Here is a 27,601-nt window from a genome sequence, read left to right as displayed (position 1 = left end):
CATACATCTGACTACAGTATATTTGGTACTTCTGACAGTAGAAATGGAAATAAATGTGTGCTGTACTCAACCGTACCACTCAGTGGAAACAAGATAATAGCCATAGGCTACATCTACAGTCACTCATATACAATTTAAAAACATATTTTCCTCTATGTTTTGACTTTCGGTCCTCTCTAAAGGTGGATTACGTTTTTTTACAGACGCTAGGACACATTTCTCAAAACTTAGGTCACTTTTGTAAAACTCTTCACACAAATCTCCTAACCGACTTTCAGCTTGGCAAAGCAGTTCATTTTACATTCAAAACTACTAAAACACTTTATTCAGGTCTTAAATAAACTCATTCTTCCAGAACACTAGCAAATGTTGACAGCCGACAAACACACTTTGTCACCCACAAAACAATGACCTAAAAAGACTAACAACATTACACATTACACATTACACTTCTTGTGTAAAACAAGGACACATCGCTGTTTATAATTGCAATATATATTGTTTATAACTGCAATATATGTTCCTGGGTTGAATCAGATATGATGCAGAATTCATTAATATTTTATGTGTTTATGTATTTATTTTAATTTAAAAAATTGAGTATTGAGTAATTTTAAAATACAAGAATTTATATACACACCATCCACAGATACAGATACAATAGTAACGCTAATCTGGATGATTAAACCGCATTTTTAGATTTTTTAAAATATGTTTCAATAAACTATTGCTGTTGAATTTTGCTGTCTTATTTTGTTTTGCATTATGCTATTGTTTTGAACATAAGTCTAACAGTTTTAAAAACTGTATGCAAGCATGTGCAAAATGTCCTGTACATACCAGATTGGCAGTTGTTCTGTCTGAGTGAAAAAATAATTCTTGAAATTTGAGAGATGTGGTCATTGAATGCATTTTGTGCCAAAACAATGATATTTGATCCTCAGTTTAGCCCACATATTTTTGTTGTGCTCACTGTGTGAAGAGCTTTGCGAAAGTGACCCACTGTAGGTATTGAGAAATGTGTCTTAGTGTCTGTAAAAAACTGTAATACAACAGAATAATGTAAGAACTTGATATCTTTATGTCTTGTCTTCTTGAAAATGCTTTAGAATGGTAGCAAGGATGAACAGTGTTTTAACACAGCACTCTACACTGACTTTTTAAATGAAAAAAAAAATTAAGAGAACAGGCAATAAATAATAGTTTTCTGACATAACTGTAGAAAGCAGTGCACTGTATGCACATAAATCACTAACTTTTTTTCCTCCAAAGTTTAGGAGTAAATTTTGATGGAATTTATCATAACACAAGACTCTCTTAGCTGACTACAATGTAGACCCACAAAACTTCACTGTTAGGTATCGTACATTACATTATTACAAGTGTAGGCACATTTGGGAATTGTAGTTTATAGATTAAATCAGTTGCACCAGTGAGCCTGAATATATTTTCACAATAGAAGTATTATTTTCAGACTGAAATAGACTGTAGAGGCTTGTGAAACACAACATGTTTATGAATTTGGGGGCAGAGTATTTTTTGCATAGGTGAGTGTTCATTGTGAATCTGGACTACAAAAACAGTCAAACGTGCCATTTTTTTTAAATAGAGATGTATTCTGCCAGGGATTGGGCTGAGTCAAAATGGTAAAGGATTCAAGTGCAGCTTACTTTTAACAAAGTAATCCAAGTGATATCAGACAAGGCATAATTAAGAAAAAACACAACTCCAAAAATACTTGAACGGATAAGAAACAAAATAACAAAACAAAAATGACTCACGACAGAAAGGCAGGGGTAACGTAATACAAAAGCAACATAAAGACAAATGAAACAGACTTAAAGACACACAGAACTAAACAGGATATTGAAGCGCAGCTGAAATCAATACACAAATCAAGAAAGCAAAGGAACATGGGATTTGTAGTTCGCAGAAAACAATGTCCATATGCAGTGTCTAACATGGGCACTGCAGGCCAGGGTATACATGGGTTGCTAGGATGGGACAATATTTAACCAAAATACAACCATTTGGAAATCTGGAATCTGACAGTTCAGTTTAAATAATACACATTTAAAGTTGTCCAAATTAAGTACTTAGAAATGTGCATTGCTACATTTAACATCATGGAAACTGTTCTTTACTTAACCCTTATGTGCTGTTGGTAATGTTTTCGTCCACTATGGGGGTGATTTTGTGTCTTAATTTGGTCATAACATTTTCTTTTTCAGCTAGCAGAATGATTTTACGTGACAAGTTTTATTTTGACACATATTTTGAGAAAATGCTTTGAATTTTTAATAAAACTCAAAAATACACTCCGGGCAAAACTACTAATTTTTTTTAGAAAATTAAAGGATTTTCACTATAATTGCCAAATTCATCAATTATGCCAATGTTGTTACCAATCATTCACATGTCCAATACAAAAAAAAAAAAAAAACAGTCCTCAACTACTTTTCATATTGAAAATACGTCATTTTGTAAGTTTTTTTTTTTCATCATTTGTTGAAATTTAAAATTCTGTAATTTTCTAAGCAATTTAGTAGTTTTAATCAGGACTGAAGTTGATTAACCGATTTATGTAAAAAAAATGTAAAATATATATTTATCTGATGCATTTTTACCGCAATTTTAACTCAATGGATGTTTTCATCCCGAACATAACAAAAGGATAGTAAATTTGAACAGTGCACAGGGGTTAACATTTGAATTATTCTGGCTTAAAATAAAATTTAAATATTTGGCTACTGACTAAAATGTGCAACATGAAACTACTTTTGTGGAGTTGATTTCAAATATTAACAGAACTCAACAATAATACGCTTTAAACTCAAGTAAAGAAGCACCTGTAGGACGAACTGGTCGGGTTCGCTGAGTTTAGCAGGGTCCTGGTCGTAATGCTGAAACTGTTTGACCTCTTCGTCATCGGGAGCGTAGAGCAACAGTTGTTTAATGTGTGCGGGCTCCAGACGCTCAGTGCTCATGGTCATGAGGATGTCCCGCAGCTCTTTCGGGGCCAGCTTCAGATGCGCTATGAGGATCGCTGAACAGACCAGCCAGAAGTGATAAGACATAAATTCTTTACTTAAAATGCCACACAGTCACAACCAAAGCTAGTGTAGTTTTTATTTTGATACTAATTTGAACTTTGCTGTAAATTTTAGTTTAGTTTTAGCTTGTTTTATTAATGGTTTAGTTAGTTTTATTTTAGTTTTTATTTTGTGAACACATTTATTATATATACAGACACTCAACGACCAATTTATTAGAAACACCTTACTAGTACTGGGTTGGACCACCTTTAGCTTTCAGAACTGCCTTAATCCTTCATGGCATAGATTCAACAAGGTACTGGAAATATTCCTCAGAGATTTTGGTCCATATTGACATGATAGCATCACACAGTTGCTATTGATTTGTCAACTGCACAACATGCTCTATTGGATTGAGATCTGGTGACTCTGGAGGGCATTTGAGTACAGTGAACTCATTCTTATTTTCAAGAAACCAATCTGTGTGCACTGACATTGGTACTAATAGGCCCAAAGTGTGGTAAGAAAATATCCTCCAGACCATTACACCACCACTAACAGCCTGAACAATTGTTACAAGACAGGAAAGATCCATGCTTTTATGTTGTTGATGCTAAATTGTTGCAGCAGATATCGAGACTCATCACACCAGGCAATATTTTTCCAATCTTTTGTTGTCCAATTTTGGTGAGCCTGTTATAGCCTGTTTGGTGAGCTTGTTGTAGCAAATTGTAGCCTCAGTTTCCTGTTCTTAGCTGACAGGAGTGGCACTCGGTGTAGTCTTCTGCTGCTGTAGCCCATCCGCCTCAAGGTTGGACGTGTTGTGCATTCAGAGATGCTCTTATGCATTACTGTTGCCTTTCTATTAGCTGGAACCAGTCTGGTTCTTCTCCTCTGACCTCTGACATCAACAAGGCATTTGCCCCCACAAAACTGCCGCTTACTGGATATTTTCTGTTTTTTTTTTTTTTACCATTCTCTGTAAACCCAAGAAATGGTTGTTTGTGAAAATCCCAATAGATCAGCAACACTCAGATTAGCCTGTCTGGCATCAACAACATGCCACGTTTAAAGTCACCTTTCTTCCCCATTTTGATGCTGGGTTTGAACTGCAGCAGATCGTCTTGATCATGTCTACATGCCTAAATTCATTGAATTGCTGCCATGTGACTGGCTGATTAGATATTTGCATTAATGAGCAGTTGGAAAGGTGTACCTAATAAAGTGGCCGGTAAGTGTAGTTTCAGTATTAGTTTGAGTAATTCTAGTTTACCAGAGTTAACAGAAGAGTTTATTGCTTGCACAGCTTACATTAACACTTGTGCAAACCTCTTTGGTTTTGACATTGATTTCAAAACCATACAAATATAAGTACAAATGGTGAGGAATCGTCTTCATATTAAAGAACTTGTTGTACCGTATATGTAGTTAAACATGGCTAGTTTACTTTTAAACTAAAATATAGAAGATATATAGTTTTATGTTATGCTAAACTGGTTGTTTTTTAATATAACCATGCTCTTGACTGTTTGTTTGCAATAGTCCATCTACAGATCAGCAGCAGGTCTTATTAATTTTAAAAAACAATTATAATTCAGATGTTAGTTTTATTTAGTTTTCTATTTATTGTGATTTGTTTTTAGTCTGTAAAATATTAGTAAATGATTAAACTAATTACCCAATAGTTTTATTCTAAGTTTTCGTTTACTAAAATAACCTTGGGTCACTACAGCAGCAAATACCTCTTAAACCTTCTCCTACACATCGACGTCACAAGACAAGACATCAAACCTGACTCAAGCCAGAGTTAAGTCTAGATGATTACACTCCAACACAACTCTGCGCATACTCACAGGCATTGTAGGCCTTTTTATGGGAGAGAATCTCAACCACGTCTTTCTTTTTTAAGTTCTCGGGCAGGAAGGTGGGCTCTGGAAGAGAGACTGACACATTTAATAACAGTGTAAGGATGAGTTCTGCTCGCACCAGAAGTGGAGACAATAAATGGAGGGTTATGAGGCTGAAAAGAAGCTGTGAGATGCCAATAACTGGATGGGAATGATGGGATCTGAGACAGACATAGATCCCCATGAGAGATGAGCTGAAAAGTACAAAAATAGACAAGGTAATTTTGCAAAGTGACAAAATGGATGACACATACGGATGAAGACAGCAACAATAACACTCATAAGATTATTTTCCTAAAAATGTTGCCCCCATATACATTTTATACACATTTTTTCCTATTACATTATATTATATTATATTATATTATATTATATTATATTATATTATATTTACATGACATGCACGTAAATAATATATACAGTTTTAAAGCTAAAAGATTTTGCTAAAAAATGTACAATGTGATATGAATGTACATTTTAATGAAATAAATAATTTATTATTATTATTATTAATATATTTTAAGTAAATGCTATTATTTTGAACATTCGAGATAAAAAAATATTTTTAAAAAATCAAATCAACATATCAGAATGATTTCTGAAGAACTGGAGTAATGATACTGAAAACTGAAAACTTACCCTAATAACATTGAAACACATTAAAATAGAAAGTAGTTATTATTATTGAGGTTTAGAAAACTGTTTTAAAAAACATAAATTGTTATTAAGTAATATTAAACAAATATATTAAATAGTAAGTACAATTATGTTAGATTTAATGAATAAATATTTACTTTCCTAATAAACTACAGGCACATGAAAATTGAGTGTTTTTTGATTTGTGTAAAATGACACTTCATAAGATTTCATAGGTTCATTTGATTCTGGTTGATGACCTGCAGGTATTCAATGCAAAAATGCTGAAAAACTGTAAAAAGTGTCTTTTAGAAGGCTTTTATCACAGCACAGTATGAAAAGAGATGATTATATGCACATGCAATATCACACTGAACAAGCTATAATGAAAAAGAACTCACTGGAATTCCTCTGTGTGCCAAAGTACAAATCCAGATCCAAGTACTTGACCATGTCACTGAGTTTATGATAGTCCGGATCATCTCCAAGCTAACAAACAAGAAAAAAAACATCTCAATCTCAGTAATAGATCTCTACATGACCTGTACTTAAGCACTGCTCACACCAACATCAACAACTAACAATAAATAATCTACAGACTGTGTTCCAATCTGAGGGGCTCATCATCTGCCCTAACCAGAGTGAGAGATATAAAGGGATTAGGTGTGGCTTTTCATCTGCATCATAAATTAAACTTGTTAAAATCATAACGAAGAAGAAAGTTTAGTAAATCAGTTAGTACAATTAGGGTTTTAGTTGTACTCTTCCAAATCATTTCAAAGGGCCTACTGAAGATGTTAGTTTTGGCCACTTGGCGGCAATGATACCTCTCTTTAAAGTCCCTTTAAGGTCTTAGTCTGTTATCTCAGCAGCCACTATTGAAATGAATGAGGAAATCATGAAATCCTAAAGAAATGCTAGCAGAACTTGCAATTAAAATATATATTTAGCAAAAACCTATGAACTATCTGTTTATTGTTCTTGCGTAGGCACTAATTATGTTTAAAACATGTTATTACCGTGGGCGACACGGTGGCTCAGTGGTTAGCACTGTCACCTCACAGCAAGAAGGTTGCTGGTTCGAGTCCCGGCAGTTCAGTTGGCATTTCTGTGTAGAGTTTGCATGTTCTCCCCGTGTTCATGTGGGATTCCTTTGAGTGCTTTCCTCCCACAGTCCAAATACATGTGCTATAAGTGAATTGAATAAGCTAAATTGGTTGTAGTTAATGTGTGTGAATATGTATGGGTGTTTCCCAGTACTGGGTTGCAGCTGGAAGGGCATGCGCTGTGTAAAACATGTGCTGGATAAGTTGGCAGTTCATTCCGCTATGGTGACCCCTGATGAATAAAGGGACTAAGTTGAAGGAAAATGAATGAATGAATGAATGAATGAATGTATGAACGAACATGTCTTTCCAGCGACTGTCCATGCACACATTGGTATGACATCAGTTTCATTTTACCATTGTTTAATGGCTTTATAGTAGTTTTGAAGGATGCGGTACCAAACACTGGAAGAACAGAGGCAGAACCTGGGGCAAAGACCACAGGATGACACTGAAAAAACATGATATGTGATGGGGTGAGATAGTATTTAAAGCATTGTTTAATGAAGCTTTAAATCAGTGATTCCAAGTGTATATAAAACCGGTAAGGTCATGTTATTTCAGAAAAGGGGGCACTTTTTAAAAATTCAATGGCTCTCGATTTAGGGGAGATCTGTGTAATACCATAAACCTTGATGAATCATGCAGGACCATGCAGGATCAGTTTAACTTGTTTGTATATGTTAAATGAGACATTTGTAAAACAAAAAAGAAATTACATTTGTTAATTGTCTCTTGCTACCCTGTTTAGCAGGGCCCTTAATAGAAAAAACAATATACGCATTGACAATGTATGCATTATTTTTGCACTAAACATATCTGTCATTGTTTCATTCTTAGTAGTACGAGCCATGATCATTGTGTTGACTGCATTTAATTAGCACCAAAATTAGCCCGTGCTTATGTTATTAACGAAATGAAAGTATTGACAATGCATTTGTTTTCCACTAAAATTAGTCATTGGTAATGTTCCATTGTCTTTGCAATGTGTTATGAGCGGTCAAACAGCATGTGTATATATATGTTTAATAATAAATAGCAAATAGTGGCATTCTGCTAAACATCTGCATCTTGTGTTTCATTGATGACATCGACTTGACTTTAATAGCTTTTTTAAACCTTAATAAGTCGACTTTAAAAAATCTAAAATCATTCAACCTCTACTCTCTCCTAGTATACTCAGTCCATACAGCTTTCAAAGTATACTCAACTGTGTATAAGAGAGGGCAGCAGAGTTGACAGTTCGTTTACATTATTCCACGTCACTCGCTCCATTTGACTGCATTGTGTATGACATTGCTTTGCTGAGTGATTCAATCTCAGCTTGCATCAATAAAGACTGCATCCAGATACTATTGCATTTTTCATGCTACTTCACTTTCAAAAAAGCTTAATGTGCAGTAAAATCTAGATCCTGAAAATAAATAGGTTCACAACAGGTGCAGTATCACCTAGTGGTCAGTTTGTGTACTCGGACCAACAATGCACACTTCTAATAAAACATATTTCTGTACATCACAAAGACAGTGAACAGACCATCCCGGACTGTAGATGGCTGAAGTATACTTCAGGCTCTTAATGCAACCAATGACACTGCACAAGATTAGACATTTAAGCTACACTTACAGTCCATTTTACAATATTGTTCCTTCAATAACTACAACACAGCACCTGTAGTTATACTATTAATTATTCTTGTTGTGAAGAGAACAGACTTGGTGTGAACAGAACTTAAGCACTAAGTTGCTATGCACACTATGGGTCTTATTTAACCCCACCAACCTGTCCCCAGATAGTTCCTTCAGAGTTCTCCACCTGCTCCCAGCGCAATCTCTTCACACTCATGTGATTGTTGTCAGAGGCTTTCGGACTGGGTTTGGGTAAAGGTGGAGGATCACAAGGTGGGGGTAGAGGAGGAGGTGGAGGAGGGGGAACCTTGCTTGACAGTGTGCCTTCAAAGCTTTGTTGAGAAGGTTGGGAATGGAGGCTTTTCTGTTTGGTCAAGCTGGGGGAGGTTCTGGGAACAGTAGTCTGCTGGCTCTGGTAAATGGATTGGCTGGGGTGTTGGAGGCGAGTGTGTTGTGCACTTGTATGCGGGGGTTGAGGGGAGGTGTGTGGGGATGACTGTAGGATGGGATGAGCCTTCGGTTGGTGTAACTGGAGAATAGGTTGACTGCTCGGCTGGGGTGAAGAGCGTCGGGGATGGCTGTGTTGAGCCCTGAGCTCCTCCCTGGTGGGCAGAACCTTGTGTAGTGAGGGGCGGTTGGCAAGGAAGGGGCGAGGTGGAGGTGGTGGTGGGGCTATAATCGGATGGTGCTGAAAGGCTGGGGGAGGTTGGGGCAGGTGCTCTGGGGTGATGGGAAGGGGAGAGGGTGAGTCTGTGAACTGAAGGGGAGGTGGTGGAGGTGGAGGACTCTGTGGTGGAGGAGGGATGTGGTCAGAGCCGGAGGAGTAGGACACTGAGGTGGAGTCGTCACTGCTGCTGTGGTCTTCACTGCTGGCACTGCTTAACTCGTGAGGCAGCATGTTCACTTCCTGTTCATCCTGGAAACTCATCTGTCAGACACAATGGCACATACATGTGTAGTAAAAATTATTAGCCCCCCTGTGAAATTTGATTTCTTTTTCAAATATTTACCAAGTGATGTTTATTAGACAGAAGACTTCATGAACACATTTTTAATTTAATAGATTTAATAGGTTTCAGGTTTAAGTGCAGGGTTAGGTTAATTAGGCAAGTCACTGGATAACTGTGATTTGTTCTGTAGACAATCAAAAAGATTACCCTAAGCTGCCTAGTTAACCTAATAAACCTAGTTAAGCCTTTAAATGTCACTTAAGCTGTATAGAAGTGTCTTGAAAAATATCTGGTCAAATATTATTTACTTTTATCATTGCAAAGATAAAATAAATCAGTTATTAGAAATGAGTTAATGAAAAATTTTGTTTAGAAACGTGTTGAAAAAGTATAAAAAGTAAAGAATATATGTGTATATATATATATATATATATATATATATATATATATATATATATTAGTGCTGTCAATCGATTAAAAAAAATTAACTAATAAATCGCACCTTTTTAAAAAAAATTTATCGCGATTAATCACATTTAAAATACTGAAACTTGTAATTTTGGCTATTTAAATGTAAAATTAATGTAAACACAAGACAAAAAAATATTTAAATTCAAAATATTATTGTTTAATAGAATTTTTGTTTAACTTGTAACACAGATTTCTTCATGTAAACAACATACCCACAATAAACCATCAAGATCCTGGCTTGACAGCCATATTTATTAAAGAAATTAAAACACAGGCATGTTAATGACATTTAAATTTCAAAACAATCAATGCCAATAAAGAAAACATTGATTTCCATGTTGGGTTCTAAGTGGACTGTAAAAAATGCCAAAATACAGAAATTGCAGATATGGAAAATGAAAAATTATAATAATAAACTAATGAATACAAACTGTTGCACTCATTGTAAAGTTTTATTGCTGTGAGTTGAGAACATTAATTATAGAGTAGAAACAATTTTGCTTAATCCTCCTTTACATTCATCCAGTTGCTAGGAGTATCCCGCAAGTGCACAGAGACTCCCAAATGCCTGCAAATGAATGATAATTTCTTGCAAACCGGTCGTTAAATACATTGTACACCCCTCTCGCCCCTACTCAGATACGTCGCTCACTCCACCCCTGACACAGACACGCACACAGAAACACACACACAACGCACTGCAGACGTTTTGGCCCCAACGGCCTTTCATACTGGAGCGACTCCCCTCAGATTCAACACGCATGATCAAGTTCATCAAATTTGCTTAAACTAAGCGTCCTAAAGTATTACTGTATTTCACAAGGATTCTGACACAACAACACGAAGCATACGCTTTCGTTGCGTTTAATGAGGAAACACGCTAAACTTGGGGGGCGCATGCTGAAAGGCAGAGTAATGCCCTGTCTTTGACAGCTCGCAACTTCACCGGACAACAATACTCCGATTTTAATATGAATAAGATTATACTCTTATTAAAAGTCTACCGTGTAGCCTTAAAAGGAACCTTACATTAAAGCAACACCGAGTCACGAAATGTGGAGGATTTTCTTTCTGTTCGCCATGCGGTATCAACTTACAACAGAAGTCGAAAGTTAAAAATGAAACACCCGAAATTGCATGAAACTCTGGATAACCTGTGATGCAACTAATTGTTTTATACTGGAACTTGCTTTTAAAAAGTGCTTCCTTGGTCTTATCCACATTTATTGCATGCTGAACACACGTCCACCAAAAGCGGAAGTAAAAAAAACCTGCAATTGCGTTAATTGCGTAAAAAAATTTTTTACGAGTTAATTATTTAAAATTAATCGCATGCGTTAACGAGTTAATTTTGACAGCGCTAATATATATATATATATATATATATATATATATATATATATATATATATATACATATATATATACATACATACATACATATATATATATATATATATATATATATACATACATACATACATACATACATATATACATATATACATATATATATATATACATACATACATACATACATACATACATACATATATACATATATATATATATATATATATACATATATATATATATATATATATATATATATATATATATATATATATATATATATATATATATATATATATATATATATATATATATATATATATATATATATATATATATATATATATATATACATATAGGATTTAAATAAAGCAGGGGCATTTGATGATTGATTAAATGATGAATTTAATCCATTTTGGAATAAGGCTGTAACATAAAAACTGGAAAAAGTGAAGCGCAATGAATCCTTTCCTGATGCACTGTGTACAGTATATACTTTTTTCATTATTAAATTTTGTATTTAATATTTTTCTATAACATATTTATATAAGTATATGTACTGTATATAAGATATAAAATATTATAAGAAATATGAATATGTCCTTGCTCTGTTAAACATCACTTAGGAGGTATTTGAAAAAGAATGAAAACTCAAAGAACGGCTAATAAGTTTGCCTTCAACTAAAATAAAATAAAATAATAAAATAATAAATAAAATAAAATAATATAAAATAAAATAAAATAAAATAAAATAAAACATATGTTTGGAGAACAAATGGGGGAAAACAATGGAATAAAATGCACACACCTCCTCATAGTCATTCTCTCCGCCCTTGAAGTCATCCACAATATTAACTCGGTGACCCAGCTGCTCGCTCAGGGCATCCAGAAACTTGTCTGTGTCTCTGCTGCGAGGTGGACGTGAGAAGGTGAATAGCTTTCTGCGCTGGGGCAGAGGACTGAGTTCATCAGAAGGCAGAGGAGAGGCAGGGGGGCTGTCCAAACTGACATAGGGATTAGAGTCCACACTGTCTGGAGAAGCAACAGTCTGCTGGTAAGTCTCAAACTGAGGCCCAGGAAAGGAATCAGTCCATGTAAGCGAGAGGCCTGACTTACGGTTCCCTGCAAAAAATTAATTCAGTCCAGAGAATGGTTTATAGCAGGAATTCAATGAGATATATTATTAAATGTTCTAAATGGTTCTAACTTAAAAAACAATAGAACTATAACATGCTGATCATTTACTTTTTTGGGGTTTTCAAACTTCTTTGCCAAGGCCCTCGTTTATTTTAGTGTTGTACTTACGGTAACCACAGTTACTAATTTAGCTTTCCCTGAATGCTTTTTTTTTAATTCTCAAAATGATAGTAATAATAATAATAATAATAATAATTCCTTACATTTCTAGACCCTCAAAGCGCTTTACACAATGGGGGAATCTCCTTATTCACCACCAGTGTGCAGCATCCACCTGGATGACATGACAACAGCCATATTGCACCAGACCGCACACCACACGCCAGCTGATTGGTGGAGAGGAGACAGGATGATAAAGTCAATTATCATATGGGGATGGTTAGGAGGCCATGATGGACAGAGGCTAGTGGGCAAATTTGGCCAGGATGCCAGGGTTAAAGTCCTACTCTTTGTCGAAGGACATTCTGGGATTTGTAATGACCACAGAGAGACAGGACCCCGATTTAATGTCTCATCCAAAAGACGACGCTCACTGAGCAGTGTAGAGCCAGTAGCAGGCAGAGCTTGGCATTAACACCTGCCAGCCCGCTAAATGCAGGTAGATTTTAGCTGTGGCAGCTTAAACAGACACCCACACTAGCCACACTTTGGCTGGTTGAAAACTATTTTTAAACTGCCAGAGCTGCCTCGTCTATAAAGACTAGAATTTTAGTTTAAGAACGTTTGTCAATATGCGTGCAAATGTGCTCTTAGAACCGAGAAGATTAATAACTGTTCACACAAGCAAAGGAAAGCAGGTAAATAGCAAATGAGAGGATGATCAGGCACACGGTGATGTTGTGAGCGAGGAACAGCTGATGTGATGCGGGCAAGTGCTTAAAAGCTCCTGTTTCCTTATGCTAAACAACCGTGCCTGGAAACGCAACTGGTGCCATCATTTCCCTTTGAAATAGGTTGGAAAAAAGCAGTGTTTGTGCACCCACAGTTTGTGCACCCACAGATCTCCAGATTTGTTGTATGCTGCAGCTGTTGCTGCTTTTGCTTTAATCATTCTTTGAACAGATTATTACTGGGCCTAACATTAACCGTGTGCAAGTGATCATCCTTTCAATATCGCACACAGAATGTTTTTCACCTGCTTTCATTGCTTGCAGTCATTTTTGTTAATATGGTTTTTCTTATAAATAAGAAAAAAATGTAATTGTCAGTTGTTGTTTTTTTAAAGAAAATTTTTTGTTGAATAAAAAGTATTTGTACACAGCTATATTTGGCTAATTATATTTGGTAATTTTAGCATGCCAACGTCTAATTTATGCAAATATATTCTTCCAACAACATAATTGTGGCTAGTATAAATGGCGAGAGACATGGGAAAACTACTAGTAGCCATAGTGGCTAGTGATCAAAAAAGTTAATGTCAAGCCCTGGTAGTAGGCAATGTGTTTAATTCATTAAATGATATTTCAGTTTGTTAGAAATCTTTTTTTTAAACATTCGACCAAAGAAAAAAAAAACAGTTATAAATATCTTGGATGACCTAAGAGTAAATTAGTAAATTAAGTAAATTAAAAGCTAAAAAGAAAAAAATTAACATTTAATATATTTTTCTTGCATAATAATTGCATCCAAATTTATTTTCACTAAACTAATATTTAAATGAGTGTTTTTTAGGCTGTCTGCGGTCACATTTGTATTTTTTTGTGTGTCAAACTTTATTAGCAATCTGTGGAATCAGACGTTTTGCATTCTCCTTTTAAATTTACTGCATTGTCCAGCATAAATCTGCTTGGTTTTAAAATGTCTTTTTTTTCATATATATCGCTACACTGTTGACAACTGCATGCAAAATATAGCTGAATTTATGCTTATGTGAAGGCTTAAATTGTCTTCTTTTTATAAACCTAATGTTTTCAAATAATATAATTATGTTTAATAATTACCAAGTGTTTTTTAGAAAGTAGAGGAAAGGAGTCATAATGCCAAGAAATTATGCATACAACGTTTAATTAATCTTATTAAGACCCCCTGTGGTAAAAATAATCTTGTTTTTTAATGTTGCTTACAAGTCTATGTGCTGTTTCTGATAGTCTTGTCAATTTAATCACCATTTCAAATTTGCCATTATACAAAGTCATAATTTTCAAGTTTTACTTGGTAAACTACTGTTAATTAGAATCAGAATCAGAATATTGGATGCTCATTAAAGGCATTTATTTGCAGAAAATTATGGAGAGATATTCCAAGTTTAGATAATTGGAAAACATGCATATATACATAGTTTACATACTGTATAAACATACAAACAACAAATATTTCAAATACTTTCTGCAAATAAAAGCCTAAATATTAGTTAAATATTATTTAACATTCACATTCTCTGCACTTTATAAAATAATAAATTACCATTTACTCAAGAGCATATACTTACTAATGAACTAATAACTAATAAGTGGTTTGTTCATTTTCTCACATCAGTATACACTGAATGATACTTACATATTCTTTCTCTTCTCCTATAGACTCAGTTTCTTGTTGAAAGACATACAGGATGCCTGAATTCATGCAATATAATGCCATTGTGCAGCATTACTCCTAATGACCCATTGTGGCTCCCCAGTTTGAAAACCCCTGAGTAAAATCTTAAGTGATCTAATAAGCAAGCACATTTAGTGTCAAATGGTCCTGCACAGCCATTATGGTGATATCTGTCATTATAATATTAGCTGCACGTCCTGTTTCTGTATGCTGACTGTCAGAGTGAGCTGAGAGTACCTGCGGTGCTGTGTGTGAAAGACTGAGTGTATGTATTGCTCTCAGCGAGGCCCATGCCAGCAGCCCTGGGTGATGAGTGACTCTGGAGAGACTGGCTGCTCTTCACAGGATACACGTTCCCGAGCTCTGTGTAAACTCCTGTCATCTATAGGGTGGGGTGTGAATTAGGCATGATTTCATAACAGCAGTGATGACAGTGGAATTAATTGACTTATCAGTAAGCCCCTCCCCTTGATATACAGCTGAGTGTCAGCCAAGCCATTGGGAGTTGAGTATTAGATGAGCAAATGAAATTTGAGTATCAGATGAGCCTATGGCAGTGGAGTATTAAATTACCCAATAGCAGTGGAGTATCAAATGTCCCAATAGCAGTGTAGTATCAAATGAGCCAATGGCAGTTGTCTATCAAATGAGTCACTGACAATATAATGTCAAATGAGCCAATGGAATTTGAGCATCAGATGAGCCAATGGCAGTTGAGTACCAAACAAGCCATTGGCAATTTAATATCAGATAAGCCAATGGAAGTTGACCATCACTTGCTCAAGGACTGAAACTTGAAAGCTGTGTCTGAAATCGCATACTACTCATGTATAGGTACTAAAATTGAATTTGAAAGTACTTTCAGACCTTTAAAACTTGGGACACACCAAGACGGCATCAAAAAAATAACACAGACAAAAAAACAACTGTGTTGTTGCCTTACATTGATGTCTGATCCATATCTGCATATCTGTTTTTACATTTCCATTTTATTTTGTAGACAACCACCGCTCCCTTTCCTCCATCCCCTCCCACCCGGTAGCAACAACAGCAGTAGTAGACACCTCACACTTTTCTCACGCTTTTTTTGGTTGATGAAAAACCAGAGTGCTGTCATTTGCCGAAGAATAATGCAAATTCTACATGCTGAATCGAGCCAACTCACTTGTTTTTCACATAGTACAGTTCCTAGTGGGGAAGTATGTGATTTAGACACATCGAAACATCATTAGGTTTTAGCACCATAAAGAAACATAGTAAAATCCAATATATAGTCTTATGCTCAAATTTGGGCACACCTCTGTGGCTGCATAATAATGTGCTCTTTCTTTATAAGAGAAGATCGCTATGAAATGCCATTCTGTTTCTAGAGAAGGCTAAATAATGTCCTGTTTTTCAGACAGAAATCGGTAGTGTAACGGTATGAAGATGTGTGAAATTATATTGAAACTGAAAAATAGGCTATGCAAAAGTTTGGACACCCTCTCTTTGTGTAGATTTCAAACCTGTAGTCACTTAATGCTGATTGATTACAACACAAATTGATTTGAATGGCTCAGTGACCCTAACAATCCTAACACAGGTGCAGCCAATCATGAAAAAGGATATTTAAGAAAGCTGATTGCTAGTTGTGCTTTTCCTTATTGTGAACCAGAAAGTAGAAACATGGGAACCTCAAAAGAACATCCTAATGTCATAAAAGCTAGGATAATTCACCAACATGAATTAGGAGAAGGATGTAAAAAGCTGTCACCAAGGTTTAAAGTCTCTATCTCCACAGTCAGAAATATAGTAAGAAAATGGAAGGCCGCATGAACAGCTGCAATGTGGGTGTGTGGCAAGCACAGGTACAAGTTAAAGGCCGCATTGATTTCACACAGTATCAGCAGATTCTTAAGAGCAATGTTCAGGAATAAGTCAATTGGCTGAAGTTACAGCAAGGTTGGATGTTTCAACAGGACAATGACCCAAAGCTCAGTTCCAGATCTGCCAAGGAATACCAGTCCCCATCCCAGTCCCCAGACGTGAACATAATAGAAAATCTATGGATTGATTTAAAAAGAACCGTTCATGCTTGGCACCAATTATGCTAGAAAGAATGGCCAGAGACTTATCTTTGGTTAAAAGAACCATAAACGGGCTGTTATTTCAGCAAAAGGCGGCTTTACAAAAGATTGACTCATTATTCTGTTGGGGTGCCCAAATTTTTGCACCTGTCTTTTTTTTGTTAAGACTTAAATTGCACTACATCTGTTGATTAAATAAATGTTGTCAAAACTGAAATGTCACTTTTTTCTGTAGGGTATAAAATATATCCAAATTAATTTGCTGATTTGAAAGGCCAGCAGGCTTTGGCTTGCAATTATGAAAATTATCAAGGGTGGCAAAACTTTTGCATTAGACTGTGTAAGCTCTCATTGGTTGGGCTCATTCACTAAAACCAATCATGACAACTTAACATCAAGAAAAATCAACAAGAATGTATACAGTTGTCTGAGGTAAGTAGAAGCAACAATGTTTTTAACTCTGATAATGCCACCACAAGTTTAATAGTAACACAGATTCTGCCTCTGTTAAGTTAGACTAACATTATGGCTTATGCCTTTTAGTGACTATCCATATTAAATTGGCTATTTGCTAAATTTAAATGTTTCATTTAATCTTTAATTTAAAAGTTGAAAGCATTAGTCAAAAGAAGACTTTTAGGATTGTGGGATATTTAAGGCAGTGAAGGGCACATCTGTTTTCTTTGAAAATGGATCAGACAAGAGTACCTACAAAGACAGGAAGTGAAGCAGAATTTTTGGATGTGGCTTGATGGCTTCCCGACTTGTAAGGCTCCCTCTAAGCCAGCATTTAGGAGCTTCTGACACAGCCATTAAGACAGCTCAAGTCTCTGTTTGTTTCTCCAAATTAGCAACAGTTACCAAGGTGGACGGGGCATACAGATAGGTCAATTGTGGATGAGCAGTAAATGGTACCCACGTGGCTGAGATCTGGGGACTCTGGGAAGGAAGTTCCATCCCCACACTGTCTTTCCTCTGGAGTCACGGGGTCAGTGAATGTTCCTGAGACACAGAGAGAGCTTTCCGGAAAACAGAAAAAGCTGCTTGCCCTTCAGAAACTAAAAGACAATAGACTTGAGGGCTGTCAGCAGGACGTCTGGATTGGCTGAGAGACTGTTTAAAGATTTTTCCTAATAGATGCTGCTGGTGAATCATAAACATGACTGAGGACATGTTTGACTGATTGTTTACTCTGCAAGACTGACAGAATGGTATGGCTAGCTGAAGAAATGTTACAATGGAGCAATGTATAGCATAAACAGTGATTTACAATGCCTGGCCTAAAAAAGGTACTGTTTGAGTTCCAGTGAGGACAAACTTAAGAATCTATGATTTACTCTTTGCTGATGTGATTAATATGTTTCTGGCTTCTAGTTGGACTGTTAGAAATTATTTTAACTGATGCAGTGGGTTTCTTTTCCTTTCTTCAACAACTATGTCAGACCTTTTTCAGTATGACAATGCTAAGAATTTAAATTTTGAAAGAAAGCTTCAGATTCACACATACACCAATTTACCTGAACAAAACTAAAACACTTGAGATGTTCTCTAGAAGACAGTGGTTCTCATAAGGGGGAAAAAAAACTTTGTGACATTTCAACTTTTGAACTGAAGTGGTGGAAAGGTTAATTTTAGGCATTTTAAGTGAGCTATCTTTATGCTGCCAGAGTAACCTAATTTGCTCCTAAATATTGTTGTGGACGAAATATAGGTTAAATTATAATTATATTTGACAAAAGGTCCAGACAGAGATGCATTTAAAGTTGTATTTTGTGATTTTAACATGTATGGATTAATACAACCTGTTTATTTATATATTTAAAGTAAGCAGTTGACATGAGTATCTTGCCTCATTACAAACTTAGACACAACAAAAAGTTCACAATATGCATTTTAAACTAACAAAAAATACATTTAGACAGACATTATGTCTCTTCGGCTGAAATTGACTACATTTCTAATCTAGATATTGCACATTTTGCAGTCTGACTTGCTGTGAATATAAGGGGGGGGGGGATCATTATAGTTATCTTACTAGGAAACATTGTAGTTAATCAAATGTTGCCTGAGGTGTGCATAATATTAATGATCCCATGCAGATTTTTAAAGTCTGTTTTGTTCCAATTTGCCTGTTTTTCTCTGTGATTTTACACTTACATGATTAACATAAAAACAATAAAACAACAGACTTTGAGGCTCAAGGTATCTCATTTCCACATACTGAACTCTTATTATTCAGCGAAGAATAGGTATATCCAGATTTTCATTTTGTGGCTCCTTAAGATGGTCACTACCTGAGGAGAACCACTCTATAAAGTCAACCTCAGCACATCTCAAGACTTTTAATTTGTGTTTAGATTAACAAATTAGCAAATGGTTAATTCATGTGTAAGAACAAGTAAGACAAATCTTTGCATTATTGTCTTGGCAAGGGCTATTAGATTTGTCTTCTGATTTGGTTATTAAGAAATTCAAAAGCCACACAGTGTATCAGATAAGGCTCAAACAAATATTGTCGAATGTAAAATGGCAGAAACATATTTATCACTGCCATAAAATGTATTAATAGGCTCTAAATTAAAATAGTGCTTACTTTTTGGGCCAGGCAGTGTGTAAACTTATCAGTCGATATATACTTATAAAGCCTACTTATCTGTATGCATATACTTATAAAGCCTTCTTATCAGTCTATATACTTTTAAAGCCTATTAGTTTTAGATCATTACATCAACAGGGTCCAAAATGCAAAATCATCAAGAGTCATGCATCATGACTGTTATGTTCCATATGTAATGTTGCTGTTACATATGGATTAACAGCAGATTATAAAACGCATGATGCGGCCAAATATATATTTCAAATTAACTACAGTAAATACTGCCTTGGTGAGCGTAAGGAACTTGCATCTAAAAATGTAAAAATTAAACCAACCACAGACCATTTTAATAGTAATATATATTTAGATATAATGATTTACATACAGATAATATAATATAATATAATATAATATAATATAATATAATATAATATAATATAATATAATATAATATAATATAATATAATATTCTAAATGTTTAGTGAAGAAAAAGTTTATTTTGGATCCTGTTGATCAGTCAAATCAACTCACTGACAGGTGGAAAATGCCGTACCCATTCCAAGGTGAGTGCCAATAATGCAGTCATCGGAGCTTCTCTCTCTCACAGTGTTTTTGTGAGAGGTACCTGAAACCCGCATAGAGCTGCTCCGCCTGTGTGTTTCTGCACCCACCTCTGGTTCTGCAGTAAAAAAAAAAAAAAAAACATTCAGGACAGAAAGCCACTAGAAGGCTGATGGTCACACAGTGAGCTCATCATGGCTAACCTGCACTCTTGAAGCCCAGGAACCGGGCGATCTTGGTCTTGCAGTGCTCCTGCTCCTCGTAGGTCAGCAGTTGGTAAATGAACTGCCAGATCAGCTGTTTGGCTGGAGTGTCCAGCACAGGAAACACATCCACAATGAGAGTGTCCACATTCCTGCTCACACACAAGATTAATGCTAATTAAAGCTAATGAATTAGAATTGTAATATCATTTATTTTCATAAATGTATTGTCCATTATGAGAGCAAAAATAGGTTATTCAAAAGAAATAGAAAACAAAAAAGCAAGAGTACCCATTCTAAGATCATTTTTTAACCAACGCTCTTGAAATTTACATTTTTGTGACTTGTTTGCCTTAGCGGACAGGTACAGCTCGGTGGAAACAATTGATTTAAAAAGTTAAAGTGCGGAAAAGGAATAAATTGCACTGAACAATAACCACAACAATATGCAAAATGTGTAAAACATCACGATAAAACCATGATGTGGTATAAAAAAAACTTCCCATGGGGACCCATGGGAACCCCGTGATAATTTATAGAAAATCATGGCTATAATGTTTATATCCACGCCTAATCTCAAATAGAGACTGAGTCAGCTTTGTATAAATGGATCCTTATCAGATTTCTAGGATTCTCAACAGCGGAAGTCATCATAGTAAAGTAAGCTAGGTGAAAGGGAGAGTACAACAAAAACATTTAACAGACTTTCAGAAAAAAGAAAATATAGAATTTTATATATATAGTTACCTTAAACAATTTTTGTTGGCAAAACATGAAGGAATTTTGTGAAACCAAACATTTTTTACAGTGTTGACGTTCAAACTGGACCCTAATCTTAACAAAAATAAAGATAATATGAAAAATGTTGCAAACCGGTAACCATTGACATCCATAGGAAAATACTATGGAAGTTTCCGACTTTTTCTATAGATCTTTCTAAAGATGGAACAAAAACAGAAAAAAATGTGTCAAAAAAGTCAAAGGTGAGTAAATAATGCCAGAATTTTCATTTTTGGATGAACAATCTCTTTAACAAGCGAATTGTGCTGCTCTCTCAGCAAGCAGTCACGATGACGAACATTATTTATTAAATTCTGAAGAAGCCACAGATTGCTTCTGATTATGTGTATCTATTTGTGCTCGAGGCAGAAGCTATTTTTGAACGTTTCTCACACTTTCCTTGTTGCTGCCAAGCTGAAAGAAAATCCCACAAACAGTGCGCTATGGCATGTGTAATCATATGGAAGGACAGTAACAGAGATAATTAGCTCTGTATCCTATAATTGGCAAACGCATTCAAAATGTTTATTTCTCGTCAAGCGCTGCATTAGTCATTATTATACTAGATCACTGTATAGTCTAATTAAAAGAAATGCAGACTGTGCTATCTGTCAAAAGTTTGGAACTTAATTAATAATAATAATAATAATTCGTTACATTTATATAGCGCTTTTCTGGGCACTCAAAGCGCTTTACACAATGGGGGGGGATCTCCTCATCCACCACCAGTGTGCAGCATCCACCTGGATGACGCGACGGCAGCCATTTTGCGCTAGACCACACACCACACACCAGCTGATTGGTGGAGAATCGTCTCTCTTTTATTGTCTCTTTCATAAGACTCCTAAATTCTTTTATAAATATATTTATTCATTAATTTTCTTCATTTTCTAGTCCCTTTATTAATCTAGGGTCGCCACAGCGGAATGGACAGCCAACTTAATCAACATATGTTTTTATGCTTCTAGCTGAAACCCATCACTGGGAAACATAAATACATACCTACACTACAGACAATTTAGTTTACCCAATTCACCTATACCACATTTTTTTTAATTGTGGGGGAAACCGGAGCACCCGGAGGAAACAAACACGGGGAGAACATGCAAACTTGTCACAGAAATGCCAACTGACAGCCAACTGCCAGCTGAGGATCGAAATCAGCGACCTTCTTGCTGTGAGGTAATCGTTCTACCCTCTGCGCCACCATATATATTTATTTATATAATTAAATATAGTAAAAACATTTAATTTAAAACGGTTTTTCCTGTGATGGCAGAGCAGTTTTTTTTTTACTTTGATCTTTAAATGTCACAATTCAGCATTATTGCCATTTTATAACTATTCATTCTTATTCTTAATTGTAATTTTATAAATTGTTATTGCAGCTTAATCCTATTGTGGAAGTCATGATACATTTTTGGAACAGCATATTTTAAATAATTGAAAACATTATAAATGTAATAATGTAGTAAATGTAATGTATTATCCCTTTTAAATAACCCAATTCATTACTTACTGAAGGTTTTTACTTACACCCAAAACCTTTGGAGTTGTAGTGTATGAAAATAAAAAGTAATGAAAGTAAACTACTTACAGAAGTAAAACAAAATGATTAAGCAGCAAAATATTAATATTTGTAATATTTATGAAGGATCTTGTGACACTGAATACTATAATAATGCTGTATTTTACCATATTGTAATCTACAGAAATAGAAAACAGTATTTTATTTGCAAAAGTAACATTTTTTTTAAAGTTTAGACCTGTATTTGAATAATGAACTTTGAAATCCTGGTTTTTGAAAAGCTTGTTTTATTCTGTGAATACTTGAAACTTGAAAAGACAATTTTTGTCATTTAGGGCATTGTTAGCCACAAAATAACATAAGCTTTTCAGACATTCAGACTTTTTTTGCGCAATTGTCAGACCTGCACAACCCTAATTTTCACGTTTTGCACCACGTTGTTTAAATAGCCATTTAATCCATTTGTGCCAGTTTGTGGACTCATGGGTGTTCCAGTCTATAAAGGAGTTGTGTTAAGGCTCATTGTTGGCACGTTGCTTTTTTGAAAAACTGAATTAGACTGCACAACTGATTAAGTAAAAGCTGGTCTAAAGTCTAGCGCAGAGTGCGTTAATTGTGCGCCTATGCAGGTTCACTTAATACACACAGGATGTACAGCAATACACAAATATATTTACATATGAAAAAAATAAAGGATTAAATTGTTACAAAAATTGTTATTTACTACCAGGGCTTTACATTAACACCCGCCAACCCGCCAAATGCGGGTAGATTTCAGCTTTGGCGGGTTGGACAGCCGCTGCAACTAGCCACTTTGGCAGGTTGGAAATATTTTTTACATTGTAGTTTTCTTAAAGCAGGGTTCGACAATAAGCATGGCCCAATATGCATGCAAATGTGATCTTAGAATCGAGAAGCAGCACGACTGAAAACAACAACTGTGTTCGCACGAGACAAAGCAGGTGAATACCCTATGAGAGGATGATTACTCACGCACACAGGTGATGTGATGCGCGCAACTGTTAAAAAGCGCACGCAAGCGTCCCCGTTTACTTGCGTTTTTTATTTCCGTTCACTTGCGATCAGTTCTCTTTAAAAAATTCTAGAATAGAATTTGAATAATGTTATTATAATTAGCAGTATTATATATTATATGCATATTTTTATTTGTTTTAATAAAACTACTTTGGATTTGTCCACCTGGCATAAGAATAGGACGTGTTTGGATATATACACCACTTTGTTATTATTGTTAATGTATTCGTTTGCTGGAAATTAGACCTGAATTTAGAAATAGTTTTAAAACAAATCTTTGCTCTTCACAAACTAGTTTAATATGTAGGCTAATGATTGTCTTCAGTGAAGTATGTACAACACTTTTTTATACAAAGGTAAAGGAGTAAAGTGAAGAGTAAAAGGAAAGTAAAAAGAAAATAAAGAGGCCGAAAGGGATAGGCTCATTCTTTATCCTTGCGCAGATAGTCTGTTAAACAGTTTTTTCACTAGTGGAGCATTTAGTTTGTCCATTCAGTTTTTACACAAACAAGTCTGCCATGTAAATACAAAATGCACCATGGTGCAATGAACGGACTCTGAAAGGGAATGGGAGATGAGACTCTGATTGGTTTAAAACACCTTATACTCAAAACTCACTCATTAGTGTTTAAGAGAATAAGCTCAAACCTGTTAGACCATGCACCGTCGCGCAAAGAATTTTTCCATCCTTAAAATATCAAAAGTGGATTTGGATATGCACTTAATGCTTTTGCACCATGCGCTTTAGACTTTGCTCCTAGATCGTTAAAATAAAGTCCTTACATTCTATTGTAACACGATTACAATGTTTTAATTTCAGAAGAGTTAAGAAACCAGTATTAGGCTGAAAAACCCTTTTCTTCTATCATAAAAAAAGAAAACATGCTATTTGGACTAATTGTAATTTTATGACAAAATAATTAGGTAACAAACCTTTTTACTTGTAAGTTGGAAGTAATGTTAACAAAGATAGAATAAATCTAATATTACCATAAACTGTATGATCTTTCAGTTTTTCAAAGGCTGTATATATAATTGCATATTAAACTCCTTTTTGGTTTGACACAATTGTTTTTAATCTCTGTACTAGCGGCCTCAGCTAATTTAAGAGTCAGCCATGATAAATTTAGACCTGACCTGTGCTGGAAGAAGGTCTCCAGAGCTTTGCAGATGGTGTATCTCTCCTGCAGGGTGAGCAGGTGTTCCAGCTGTTGGCTGAAGGTACGGCCGTGAACGCGAATGCTGGGAGGAAGGATCTCAGCCACCCACTGCAGAGAGCTGAGGGCTGGGGAGCGTGAGCGGGGGGCGCTGGGGGTTTCCTCTGGTTCTGAATCGGACTGAGGATAATCCACAGGACCCTCCTCCACCACCAGGGAGGGCATCGCACCACTGCCCTGCAGCATCGACACCACCTTCTCATGGGAGCAGTTCCTGGATGTGCGTTCAACAGATTCAATAAGAAATGATTATTTCAGTTAACCATAAAAATATATTCAGCCAACATTTAGTTATTCACTCAAAAGAAGAAAAATTGTGTTGTTTTAATAAGATTTTAGTTCATTCATCTAATATCTGATACTTATGACAGAATTTTTGTTGGTTATGATTACTTATGTTTTTTTTTTTTTTCACATCCAACACTCCTGTGACTAACACTTTCTATTTGATCTATAAATGAGTGCTCTGGTCCTCTAACCTGATCACCATCTCCTCTATTTGATATTCTATATTTTTTAGTTTGTTATAGTTCTAATAAATAAGTTCTAAACCACAAAGACAACCAATTTTTTCTAATGGGAATTAAACAGTAAGTACATGTCATTATTGAAGACAGTTCCCATGCCTTTAATAAAAAAATTCAGCTTTTGTCATAAAAAATGTTTTAGGCAACCTCAATGTGTATCTAATGTCATTTGAGCCAGCTGACATTAGAATTTTTAAATACTACATTTTAAGTATAAATATAGTTAATTGCGTTTTAATGTGTTTTATTAATCGTTTATTTTGTTAATTTGTTTCGCTGTAGAAGTAGTTGTAGAAGTAGTATTAGTAGTTGTAGTGGTATTAGTAGTAGTAGTTGAAGTGGTGTTAGTAGTAGTAGTTGTAGTAGTGGTAGTAGTCAATGTAGTAGTAGTAGTAGTTGTAGTCGTTGTAGTAGTAGCTGTAGTAGTAGTTGTAGTAGCATTAGTATTAGTAGTAGTAGTTGTAATAGTAGTAGTTATAGTAGTAGTAGTTGTTGTTATAGTAGTTGTTATAGTAGTAATAGTTGTTGTAGTATTAGTTGTAGAGGCAGTAGTAGTAGTCATTGTGGTAGTAGTGGTAGTTGTAGTAATTGTAGTAGTCATGGTCATAGTGACAGTAGTAGTAGTATTAGTAGTTGTAATCGTATTAGTAGTAGTATTCATAGTAATAGTAGTAATAGTTGTAGTAGTAGTAGTAATTGTTGTTGTGGCAATAGTATTGATTGTGGTAGTGTTAGAAGAAGTAATAGTAGTAGTTGGAGTGGTAGTAGTATGTTTTTGGATGTTATAGTGTTACTTGCTTTCTTGTGATGCATGTGATTTGGATGTTGGCGATTTTCATTTGTGGACAATACATCAAAGTCAAATCCAGACACTAACTAATTTTATTTCCCTTATATATTTTTTTATTTAGATTACCTTAACCTTTTCCCTATTTCTATTATATTTTCTTATTTCTTTTGTTACTTCAACTTGTCCTTTGGCAGTTTATTTTTCAAAGTGACTTGCAATAAAAGCAATAGAAGTAATCAAATTAACAATAAAAATTGTAACAAGAATGTAAAATATATCCACATAAACGGAGACATTCAATCAAGGCCTTATGAAGGGACACTATTGCTTCATATAATGAACAAATGTAATTTAGTATTTTATTCACATTTATCCACTGAACATTTTGAAGCATCAGAGATTCAGTGGAATAATGGAAATAATCCGGTTTGATTAAAAATAGCATCTTTCATATGATGTAAGTTTCTTATGGAACTGAAATGACACGAAAAGTGAGTAATTGATGACTGAATTATGACAAAACACTTAAGTTATACTAAAATATTTAATAAACATTAAATATATATTAGTTTATATAGTAAAATAGCATACTTGTAAAGGCTTTACAAACTAAAATCAAGAGATGGTCTACTCTGTATTGTAGTCGTTCATTGTGCCTGTAATTTATGAAATAAGCAATGTTAGCTCACATATAACAAAACAAATTAATTTGTGTTTTATTCTTTGCTTTCATCCCGTTTCTTTTTTCTTTAACAATTTTTTTGTAATTTTTACAAAAGCCTATTTAATATGTTTGCGTAGACAAAAAAAAAACATCTAAATGTATATGTAAATGTAAATTAATTATTTGCATATGAACAATACAGCGCGACGCAGTGGCGCAGTGGGTAGTGCTGTTGCCTCACAGCAAGAAGGTGGCTGGTTCGTGCCTCGGCTGGGTCAGTTGGCATGTCTGTGTGGAGTTTGAATGTTCTCCCTGTGTTCGTGCTCCGGTTTCCCCCACAGTCCAAAGACATGCGGTACAGGTGAATTGGGTAAACTAAATTGTCCTTAGTGTACGAGTGTGTGTGAATGAGTGTGTGTGGATGTTTCCCAGAGATGGGTTGCTGCTTGAAGGGCATCTGCTGCATAAACATGTGCTGGATAAGTTGTTGGTTCGTTCCGCTGTGGCGACCCCAGATTAATAAAGGGACTAAGCCGAAAGGAAAATGAATGAATGAGTGAACTAACAATACAAATACGGTGATTTTCTTATCAATATTATATTATTATTATGCTTATTAATATTACATTTCTTTCTTCAATCTGTTTTATTGAATTTGTCATTAACAACACAAGTGTGGAAAGTAAGTATAAACGATGAGAGAAACATCATTGTTGGCAATCCCTAAACTATCCCTTCAACTATAATCGTTTCTATTATATGTGATTTCTGCTGAGAAAAGCTTCAGTTTAGAGATGCACAAAAATAAACAGCATCT

General features: G+C 35.1%; 1 protein-coding gene across 1 annotated transcript in view; it reads right to left on the bottom strand.

The window, feature by feature from the left end:
• Window positions 1–27,601, bottom strand: part of grid2ipb (glutamate receptor, ionotropic, delta 2 (Grid2) interacting protein, b) — a 78,673-nt gene that overhangs the window by 10,027 nt on the left and 41,045 nt on the right. The window contains 10 exon segments of the mRNA NM_001430838.2: window positions 2,850–3,046; window positions 4,889–4,966; window positions 5,980–6,067; window positions 8,467–9,240; window positions 11,894–12,207; window positions 15,055–15,199; window positions 17,803–17,885; window positions 20,033–20,158; window positions 20,244–20,395; window positions 24,724–25,017. Of these exon segments, the coding sequence (NP_001417767.2) occupies window positions 2,850–3,046; window positions 4,889–4,966; window positions 5,980–6,067; window positions 8,467–9,240; window positions 11,894–12,207; window positions 15,055–15,199; window positions 17,803–17,885; window positions 20,033–20,158; window positions 20,244–20,395; window positions 24,724–25,017 (2,251 nt within the window).

Source organism: Danio rerio, chromosome 12 (assembly GCF_052040795.2).
Source record: "Danio rerio strain M-AB ecotype USA chromosome 12, GRCz13ab, whole genome shotgun sequence".
NCBI lineage: Eukaryota > Metazoa > Chordata > Actinopteri > Cypriniformes > Danionidae > Danio > Danio rerio.
This window is presented reverse-complemented; position numbering and strand designations above follow the sequence as displayed.